The following is an 11,527-nucleotide window of genomic DNA, read 5'->3' as shown; positions in this document are numbered from 1 at the left end:
TAAGCTTTAGAGAACAGTGTAGCTCATGTGAATGAGCTTTTGTTTCGTCACTGCAAAAACAAGACTATATCATTAAGGGGCAGTTCAGCAAGTGTTGGGTTTCCTAGTTATGAATCTTACCAGTTTTCCCAGTTACATTCAGTGCATCTTTGAATATCACTTGATTTCTTTATTCATCCTGGATTTGTCCCGAATGCCTAAAATTTCCATGGAGCTGACCAGTGTGTGTGTGTGTGCGCGTGTGTGTGTGCGCGTGTGTGTGTGCGCGTGTGTGTGTGCGCGTGTGTGTGTGCGCGTGTGTGTGTGCGCGTGTGTGTGTGTGTGTGTGTGCGCGCGTGTGTGTGTGCGCGCGTGTGTGTGTGGGGGGGGGTGCAGCAAAATGTGGCACTTAATATTCACTGTTTAACTATGCCCTGCAGATCAGGTTTCTTGTGGAGCATCACCCACTCCAGAAACTGAGTTTTAAGCAAACTTTTTACTGAAGAGAGCTGTTTTGAGATTTCAGTGGGAAGAGGCTAAGGCGTAGGAGTTCATTGGATACCGAAGTTTGAACCATCGTGCAAGATAATAGAACTGATGTACTTCAGGATTTTACTTGTATTGTTAATGTCACAAACTTGTCACATTATTTGTAGACATGTCTGCTGTGGAAGTGTTCTTCCTGACTGTGAAGTAAATGTACTGGGTAGAAACACTGGACAAGTGAATAATAAAAGGGTCTGTGGTTTGTATGCAGGCTTGACTAAAACTGCTGTTTTTGCTTTTTAGTTAATACTCCTTTGGGGTGGAATTCCATTTTTGTGGAATGTATCTGGACATCTAATTGGTCGCGCTGGCTTTGGAGAAGAGTATGAGGTGGGTATTTTTAAGTCTCACTCTGTCTGTTACACATTCACTCATTCTCTCCCTCTGTCTCTGATTACTTACTGTTATAAAATTCAAGCATGTTGGAGTGTGGGGACACATCTTCTGCAATGCAGAAAACGTATCCTAAATAGTACACTACTCAGTCACACATACCCACATCATCTGGTGATTTCTTAAAATGTCCGTAGGTGTAGTTCACCTATACCATTTAGTTAAGGTTTGGAATGAAACTGGAGCATTTGGTGAAAATCTTCTTCTGCGTAAGGGAGGTCATGTACTTCAGCAAAAGGTGGGTATGACGGCCAAAAACTGAGCCAGGAGCTGTGATGCAGCAATGCTGTTTCACTACTGTGCCTTTCTACACAAACAGGCACTGCACATATATGTACAGTGTAAATATTTATACTTCCAATACAATATGGTCAATTTTATACCTGCATTTGCTTGTGTGCGTTTCCAAATGTATATTGTGTGTGTGTGTGTGTGTGTGTGTATGTGTGTTGGAGCACTGCACATTGTAACAGAATGGAAGAATTTGTCAGGATAACACTTGTGTAATAAGCATGAGTAGGACTGCAGTGACTTAATGTAGTACTTCCCCAGAAACCTTTGCAGTTTTATGTAGAACATAAAGCAAATGAAGGAAAAAGGCACTGGTGTTCTGAAAATTACCCAGCATGTTTTTCTGTCACTGAGGAGAAACTAATTGTAGGTTTCATTCCCTGCCTATTTCCCCACCTTGAGTAAATAGAACCACATCTGCAGTTCTTAAGCCACAGTACTGTCCACCAATGTCCTGTTAAATAATTTGGTTTACAGTTACATATGTGTCTTGGAGAAGTTGGCTGACTTAGTGAGTCAAACTGCCTTATTTTGTGAAATGTTCTGTTATATTTACGGATTTAGTACACTGTTAGCAGAACTTTTGTAGGGCAGGTATGTCCAGAAACTGTATTAAAACAAAAGGCTCATCTTGATGATCAGTGCTATGATCTTGCACCACAAGTTATTTCTTATTTGGTTGACATTCAGGAAATGTAAGGAAAATGAAGGAATGAGACAATCAATTAAGTAGGTCAGCCAAAATGATGACTGAGGAAAGGATTGCAAATGTTAAGAAGATAAATATTTAAGATCAGTTAATTGAAACCTATGGAAGACTTAATGTTCCGAGTAAAGAAAAAGAAAAGATAATGTAATGTGGAAGAGTACGATTAAACTGGAAAAAATGTTTTAGATCTGTAGTCACAGCAAAAGAATATGGTGGTACCTAAATTGGAAATGTTCTACTGTAGGTAAGTCAGTACACTGCTTTCAAAGATTAACTGGTTTTGAAAGGACTTGATGAAAACTTAAAGATAGTTAATTTAGATGGAGGTTAAACTGTCACTCAGTTAATGATTGACTGATGTTTGATTTTACAGGTTAAAGGAGGGTAATATTGTGGTTGAAAGAGGGCATATGTGATTTCCAGTTTACATAAGTGGTAAAAGAGCAGGAGAGTTTCACCTTAGTGTAGGCCAGGAAGGAGCTGGCAACCTCATCTGTTATAGCAAATACATTTATCATTCCAGAAAGATAGCAAAAGCATAAACCAGCATTTATGTTCTTTTGACATCTAAAAACCCTTTCTCTATCTTAATGTCCTTTGTTACATTAAGCATAAGTAAAAAAAATCAGGAGAGAAAAATTGTTGTCACAGAACAGTGTGTTAATGATAAATTTGTTGGAAGGGAAGTAAAGTTGGCAATCAAGACAGAGGTGGAGTTAAATGTAAATGAGTAATTGGTATGAGTTAAGTGTTCTTTCCCCAAATGAATGCAGTGCTGTGGACAAAAATCTAATTCTGTTCCCACCCTTTATCTCCCTCTTATTGTAGCTCTGTAGCCCCTGTGTTTATTATAAATGCTTAGTGATGCAGGTGATGGAGCAGTTTGCCACTTGATCTCAGTTATTGTGTCCATTAATCAGACTTGTCAGTGGTAGAGTGGTTTGGCAATTCTTTTTTTTCTTCTTTCTTTTGTGTACCATCACTTAAGTAAATTCATGTTTCAGAGTGCTCTCTGAATGTACTGAATTCACTAGGCTGTGAGGCAGTTAAAATATGGTAGGCCAGTTGAAAGGGGCTGATCCTGCCTGCTTAACCTGGCCAAGTTCTTTGAGAAGGTTACTTGATGCAATGGATAAGGGAAAATCAGCACATACCACATGTCTAGACCTTGCAAAGGCATTTGACACCAACCCACACTGATATCATGGGTAAGCTTGTCCAGTTAAATGTTTATCACTGTGTAACTTGTTGGATAACAAATTGGCTCACAAACCTAGAAATTAAAGTTGCTAGCTGTACCTCCTCCAAAAGACCAGTCACTAGTGATTTACTCCAGGATTCAGTTTTTGACACTTACTTCTCTGAGGTCAAAGCTAATGTATAGGACTTGTGACTGACAATAGTTGATGACTGTAAATGTGGTGCCATCATAAACTTTCCACATGACCACAAGATCCTTCAGGAAGACCTTTCCTAAATAAATAGCTGTTGTCAAAACCATGGACTAAAACTAAGTGCCAAAATATGTATAACAGTCTCCTTTGGCAAGCCTTACATCCTTTGTAGCTACCACATTGACAACACACCAGTGAAAACTGATTTAGGATTTAGGAACCTGGCAATCCTTGTGGCCAACAAACTTGTCTTTTGATCACCATACATCTATTATTGTAAGAAAGTCCTTTTTTCATTTTCCTTGTATTAGTAAGGGCATGACATTTCGGTGCATGGATCTGATCAATCCACTGTATTCAGCACTTATTAGGCTGACCATTGAGTATAATGCCCCTTTCGGTATGTACCTGTCCAAACACTGAACATGACTTGAATGACCGTCCAGAACACTTTCTCACCAAGAAATTTAAATGCCTTAGTATCACACAGGGTACTGAGGGATAATCTCTGCCTTATGCACAGAGCCTTAGCAGACCCTATCCTATCTAATCTGCTGCATATTCAGATAGCCAGTGGTGGAATAAATACTTGCTCAAGATGTTAATTTATTTTGTAACATAAATTTGGATAGGCATAGATATGTATTGCAGAGAATACCATTGTATGGAATCATCTTTCTCTCCACACAAAGTGAAATACTTCCCTTACTCTGTTCAAACGTAATCTGAGTGAATTGATGGGAAGTCACAAATTCAGCAGTTGTTTAGCACCCTTGTTACTAACAGATAGGGGTAATGTGTAAATATTCTTACTGGCTCTGGGTTATTTGTACTTAAATTGTAAGGGTAAAAACTTAATGGGTGTACAGGGCTAGGCTTTTAAAGATCCTCACTGATCAGTAGCTAGGTAAGTACCTATAACCCCATATCTATAGATGCTTTGTGCAACACACATCCAACCTGACCTGCAACTTAATTCCTTAAAATTCAGATTAGTATCCTCCTCCTCCACAAAATCCCAAACTGAAAAATGCAAATTTCTTGAAACGCAAATTTCTTGAAACAAGAAAACTGAAGTGTCTATGTAAAGGTTTATTTTGAATACCTACTTCTATAGCTTTGAAATGCTCATAAATTCTGTTTTGCAGTGTCCTTGCTGTACTTCAATATAAAAAAAGTTTTGCACTGAAAATTTGATGCCAGTTCCAAATATTGATATTTGCACAGAAGCTTTCCACTAGACTGATTCACAGACATCGGAGCAATGAAATTCCAGACAGTATCCCATTAAGAAAGCCCATAACCCATTTGTCATTGTTGTTTAATATTTATTTACCAGGATAACTGGTGTCCCTTTTCAGCAGAGTCCTGGGGAGAAAAGCTCCACACAGTACAGTAAGTAAAGAAATATTTTTTTTTTAGTTGCAAAGTGAACAAATGATAATGCCAATTAAGAAACATGTTATACATTGTAGATACAATATTTACAATATAAACATTCAGCATGGTTAGAACACAGTAATGCAAGGCTTTTACCAAGTAATATGTACAATATATACAGTGAGTATTGGTAGAGAATAACTGTAAACACCAGTGGCATAAGGGAGTAGAATCTCACATTAGGGTGAGGCTTCAGGGGGGTACATGGCAGATGTTCTTCATGTTTCACTGTTGCAGTCATCACACTTGGGGTTATCTGCCTGCAGGTAGTCCTCAGTCAGCCCAAATACCAGAGTCTTGGGATTTCTGCATTGGATGCTGTCACCTCTTCCATGACGTCAGGAGTATAAAACATGCAGCTGATGCCATTACTTCAGCTTTTCTTGATGCGTGGGAGCCCGAAGCAGCAGCAGTTAGCAAGTGCTGGTCGGCCGCTACCTGAAATTTTCGTTTTTCAAGTTTCAAGCCTGAAGTCTTCTAAAGCTAAGTATCCCATTGGGGATCCTTTTGTCTTGCTCTAACCAATGTCAGAAAAAGTTAACAACTGTCTTGCCCTATAGAAAGCAAATACCTCACAGAGATTTTCATTCTTACTGCATCACCTGTTTAGGCCCAGACCATGACGTTCCTCACTGTCGGTTTTGTGCCTTGTTCAACACCCAAACTATTTGTCGTCGGGCTATCTTTGTGTCCCAATTCTTTTGCTCTCATTCTCCATATTCCGAAATAGCTTTGACAAGCCATCTGACTACCGATCTTCGATAAAACGTAAGGATAAAGACAGAGACTGAACGCATAGGTCCAGAACTGCCGACAACGCTTCCATTGAGCTAGTCACCAGTCCACCGGTACTCAGGTGCTTTCCCAGCCCCTGATACCCACTTGTACAGATTCACAGGCCTTTACTGAGACCCATTCGGAGTCCGGTATGCCGCGAGATGCTTCTTCGACTATGGAACCTGCGGATGTCTCTACCTTGGATAGGTCCGGAGCCGCTGTGCAGCCACCAGCTTCTGAGGGGTGTATTCAGACCTTCCGATGTTTGCATTAAACCAACTACTTCGTTTCTGACTAAAACTACCGAATTTCTCAGGCTCAGAGTTCGCACTACCCCTAGGAAACCGATGACCAAAGAGCATTCTCAAGCCCCCATGCCACAGAAACAAATGCTTTAGAATGGCTGAAGACCTTATTACTTTAATTAGGGGAAGCCAGCCTTCCCCCTCTAAAAGACAAAGAATTGATTTTCCTTCTGATTCTACAGACCATGAGTCCAATGACTCTGATTAATCTGATTACCAGGACATACCCTTATCTACCTTTGAGGATTCAGATGCAGAGAATTCCATTCTCTCTGCCTCCCCCCAGAGGACTTTTCTTTCGGTGAAACCTTGCATACTCTAAGAGAGCATTTCCGCTGGGAATGCCATACCCACAGTCCAAAAAGAGACTCTGGGAATTTTTAGTCTTGCCTCAGCACAGGCCTCTAGCTGTACCCCCTGTTCTGGATGTTGTAGATGATGTCTTCATGGAATCCAGTCTTACCCCTGATACTTTACCACCAGCTCCTAGAAAGCCTGACTGGTACTACAGAGTAACTGACTCTCTCAAAGTTCTGTCTAAAAATTCCACTGCGGATCCAGAGAGCATTTCCCAGGGACCTAAAGGTATTATGGCTACTACAGCCAAAAGCCCTACCCCTTCGGACAGGGATTCTAGGGCTTTAGACAGATGGGGTAAGAAGGTATATACCTCTGCAACTCTTGCAATCAGGGCTTCAAATTGCCAGTTTCACATGTTGAAGTACCAGCAGCATATTATGGTACTAATTAAACAAAAAATGTGTTGATTCCTTATTTGTGCAGAAAAAAAAAGATTTACAAGAGTTAATGCATTCTGCAAACCAAGTTGTAAACATACTTGCAGTGTGGTTTTGATGCCTTAGAAGCATCTTGCAGGGCTGCTGTCACTGGGTCTGTTCTGAGAAGGCATGCTTGGCTAAAGGAACAAATCTTGCCAGACCATGTCAAAGCAAAATTACTAGATGCTCCATTAAACCAAGAATGTTTGTTTGGCACAAAAGCAGAAGTTGTTCTTAAAAGGTTGGAGCAAAAAGCTAAACCTATGCAAACTGTTAAAGATTTCTTACAGACACAGCCACCTAGATTCAGTAGGCATTGGCCTTCAAAAACTGGTCCTTTTCAGTCCATCCCAGATCTGCTCAGTCCAAACCCAAGCGCAACAGATCACAAAGACTACAATCTCCGGGTATGCAAAGATCTAAACAGTGGAGTGCTCACACCTCAAAAACAGGGAGTGGTAAGCCACCCCCTTATGGAAAAAGTTCACAATGACTTGTCCTTCATCCTTCCCAGCCATGCCCAAGTACTTGCACCCCTAGGAGGAAAACTCTCCCTGCATGCAAAAAACTGGGAGCATATTACCCAGGACCAATGGGTCTTAAACATTGTATCCCAGGGATACAGATTCTACTTCCACTCACTGCCAACCCCAAGCGGATTGCCAGACCTTCCTCCAAACCAGTGGGCAGAGGCCTGGCTATTCAGCTTGTTCCCGCAGAGCAAAGGGGACAGGGTTTCTACTCTAGACTGTTCCTGGTGCCCAGAAAAGAGAATTCTTGGCACCCCTATTCTGGATCTGTCAGTTCTCAACACCTTCCTGGTGGTACCAAAATTCAAAATGCTTATACTCCAACAGCTGCTTCCTATGCTAGACAAAGACTCTTGGCTGGTCACCGTAGACATAAAAGAATCTTATCTGCACATCCCCATAAGGGAATCTTGCAGGAAATATCTACGTTTCAGGGCAGGCTCTATGCACGATCAGTTCTCTGCACTTCCCTTTGGCTTATCTACTGCGCCCAGGGTATTCACAAAGTGCATGGCTCCAGCCATTGCATACTGCAGGCAGAGAAATATTTAAATTTACCCATACTTGGACGATTGCCTGATTCAAGCGGACAGTCAGGAATTGCTACTTCATCACCTGATGTTTGTAAAGAGACTCCTAACTTCTCTGGTGTATACCATCAACAAAAAGAAATCACAGCTGGTACCCAGCCAAAAGATTGTATTCCTGGGAGCAAACTTGAACACAGCTTCCCAGATGGCATTCCTCACTCCAGCAAAGCAGGTTTATTTGGCAAATGACTTTAAACTACTGGCCACCCAAACCCAAGTATCTGCAAGAAAAATACTGCAAGCCCTAGGGTTCATGGCCTCATGCATTCTCCTAATTCCATATGCAAGATTGCATATGAGGAAACTTCAGTGGTACTTAAAAAGTCTCTAGTGTCAACATTCTCAGGACCTGGAAACAGTGATTCCTATCATTCCTTGCCTAAGGACAGAGTTCCTTTGGTGGGCAGAGGCTTGCGACCACAACAAGGGACTCCTTTTCACTCAACCCTCTGCCGCACAAACCCTGACAACAGACTCATCAGATTATGTTTGGGGGGCTCACATGGCAGGCAAATGCATTCAAGGCAAATGGAGTCAAGGACAAATTCACCTGCATATCAATCAAAAAGAAATGTTAGTGTACAGCATGCACTAACAGCCTTCAAATACCCTATCCTTCCAGGACAACTCTTGATAAAGACGGACAACACCACAGTTATGTGGTACATAATAAACAAGCAGGGGGGAACTCATTCCTACCCACTCTGCAGGTTAGCCATGGCTCTGTGGAACACAGACTTGAGCAATCAAGTGCACCTGCAAGCTCAATTCCTGCCAGGCAAACAAAATTCACTGGCAGACGACTTAAGCAGAAATCTTATGGATCCACACGAGTGGAAACTGGAATCCACCTCATTCAAACTTCTAATCCACAGGTGGGGGACACCAGAGGTTGACCTCTTTGCTTCCCCCCCAAAACCATCAATTGAGCAAATTTTGCACCAGAACTCCCACAGCCAAGCATGGAAAGTGGATCCCCTATCCTTTACATGGGAAAACCTCTCAATCTATGCCTTTCCCCCTCCTCTCAAAAGTACTACTCAAGCTCAAACAGGACAGGGCATGGCCAATCCTTATTGGCCACACCAGCACTGGTACCCACTCCTACACAGTCTGGCAGCAGTGCCACCCTGGCACTTGCTTCAGACACCCTCTCTGCTGTCCCAGCAGGAGGGACAGATTTTGCATCCTCCTCTGCTGCAAACCCTGAACCTGGCAGCCTGGCTTATTCCCTGAATACATCACGTAGCCCTCAGCAAACAGGTGCTGGATGTCATCCTTGAGGCCAGGAGGCCTAGTACTAGGAAATCCTATTCAGAAAAGTGGAAAAGATACTGTTCTTGGAGCCAGTCTCAAGGAAAGGACACAGCCGTGCCCACCTTACCTCAAATCCTAGATTATCCAGCAGAGCTGCTACACAAAGACCTATCCTCATCAATTAAGATTCATGCCTCTGCCATCTCAGCTCATTACAATACTGAGCCACCCCTCTTCTCTCACCCTCTGATCAAACCGTTCCTGAGAGGAACTAACAATTTAAGAACCCCAAGGAGAGCTCCCACTCCTGCCTGGGACCTTAACTTTGTACTAGAGAAGCTCACTCTTCCCCCTTTTGAGCCTTCTGCTACAGCAGAGTTAAAATTCCTCTCTTGTAAAACAGCCTTACTTCTAGCCATCACTTCAGCAAGAAGAATGTCCGAGTTACAGGCCCTTATGGCTGTGGAACCCTTCATTATCTTCCATGTGAACAGGGTTTCCCTCAGGACTAACCCATCATTTATGCCCAAGGTGGTATCCAGTGTGGCTTTAAACCAATCCATCCATTTACCAACCTTTTTTCCTAATCCTCAGAATAAAGGGGAAAGGATCCTGTACTCATTGGATGTGCACAGACAGCTCAGATTCTACCTTGACACGACTAAACCTTTCAGAAAATCTGACCAGCTGCTAGTCAGCTTTTCTACTGGGGCAGAGGGCAAGGCCATTTCAAAGCAAACCATTTCCAAATGGATAGCACACTGCATCCATTTCTGCTACAAACTCCATGGAAAACCTACCCCACAGTGAATCAGAATGCATTCCACTAGGGCTATTCTCAGGGGAGTCCGTATCAGGGAAATCCTGGAAGCTGCAACTTGGAGTTCTGTACACACCTTCACCAAGCATTACCACTTGCCTGTCTTTTCTAAATCCAGAACTGGATTTGCCACAGCAGCCTTACAAGGCCTGCTAGCCATCCCTAATACTTCTTGATTGCCTCCACCCTTCCTCAGCTTTGGGAGATGTTCAAGTGTATTCACTGTTGCAGTCCTGGTTACCCTCCCTCCCAGCCCACCTGACTTTTCTGTACTTTCTACCTATCCTCTTTTTTTTTGGCCATATCTTATGACAATGGTATTTACTTTTTACTGGAGGTGTTCCACACCATGTAATTGCTACCTATTTTGGGGGCTCCTGACATCTAGGCAAGAAAAACTGATGTAATGACGTCGGCTGCATGTTTTATACCCCTGACGTCATGGAAGAGGCGACGGCATCCGACGCAGAAATCCCAAGACTCTGGTATTTGGGCTGACTGAGGGCTACCTACAGGCAGATAACCCCAAGTGTGATGTCTGCAACAGTGAATAGACTCTAACATCTACATTTATGTTAAGTGTACACAACTGTACTTTACAAATACGGCTAGTGTGAAGGTATGATTTAAGGGGATTTTTGAAAGTGGTAGTACAGTTTTGTAATCTGAGGTCAGGTGGTAGAGTGTTCCATCGAGACTTCATTAGAGAAAAGAGATTTGCCAGAGCTGTTTCTACATGGGAGTGTATCAATCAGAGCTTTATTACTGGATCATGTTTGAGTTATAGAAACTTAGAAGACCGGTCAGGGCAGGGGTCTTCTCAAGGTATAGTATTTGGTGGGCAAGGTTGAGTTGGTGATAGCTTAGTATATTAGGAAATTCAAGCCACTGTAATGAATGTAGGGAATGGCAGTGGTGGGAGCAAGATTTGGAATTTGTTACGAACCTGGTGATTTTGTTGTAGCAAGTGGAAAGTTTGTGTAGGTCAGTTTTGTTTCGGTTTGTTAGAACTGGGGATGCATAAACTCGTGTGTATTAGGAGATGGGTTCTGGCTATATCAGTTCTAGACTTGGAGGTAAGGTACCTTTTACAGGAGTAGAGTGTCCCTAGTTTTTTATGGGCTTTGGAGATGGTTATAGAGATATGCTTGTATCTTAGTTGTGGGCCAGTTGTAATTCCTAGTAGTTTGGCCTCTGATACTGGGGTGATGATGGTCTTGTTGGCTGAGAGTATGGCGAAGGTGGGTTCGGTCTTGGTTTGGTGGAACAACATGAGCTGTGTTTTCTTGGTGTTCGATATCGATTGTGTCTTTCGTAGTCAGTTTTCTATTTCAGTAAATGATTCTTGGGCTTTTTGCTGGAGAAGTTGGATGCTAGGACCAGAGCAGATCAGGGTTGTGTTTGCAGATTGGACTACATCAGATTTTGTGGTTGCTAAGTGGAGTAGGGTTATAAATATGTTAAAGAGAAGGGGGGCCTAGAATAGAGCCTTCTGGGACTCCTAGTGTGACAGGAAGTGGGGGGATAGGGAGTTGAGCCATTCGACAGATTTTTGCGGTTGTCTAGGTAACGTTTGAACCACAGTAGGGTGCGGTTGTCACTGCTGAGGTCATCGAGGCAGGTTAGGAGTTTATTGTGAGAGACTGTATCAAATGCTTTGGATAAGTCTAGAAAGGTGGTGGAGACTAGGTTGACTTGGTTCCTGAGTGAGTTAATA

At 42.5% G+C, this 11,527-nt stretch overlaps 1 protein-coding gene across 1 annotated transcript in view; it reads left to right on the top strand.

Moving 5' to 3' along the window:
- The window catches only part of ZMPSTE24 (zinc metallopeptidase STE24), an 842,432-nt gene that overhangs the window by 82,274 nt on the left and 748,631 nt on the right, over positions 1-11,527 (top strand). The window contains exon 3 of the mRNA XM_044060120.1: positions 769-855. Within this exon, the coding sequence (XP_043916055.1) occupies positions 769-855 (87 nt within the window). The remainder of the gene's footprint in view (positions 1-768; positions 856-11,527) is intronic.

This window comes from Protopterus annectens, chromosome 1.part2 (genome assembly GCF_019279795.1).
Source record: "Protopterus annectens isolate FY-2018-M chromosome 1.part2, PAN1.0, whole genome shotgun sequence".
In the NCBI taxonomy this organism is placed as follows: domain Eukaryota; kingdom Metazoa; phylum Chordata; order Ceratodontiformes; family Protopteridae; genus Protopterus; species Protopterus annectens.
The sequence above is the reverse complement of the archived record's forward strand: the minus strand, read 5'-3'. Positions and strand labels throughout refer to the sequence as shown.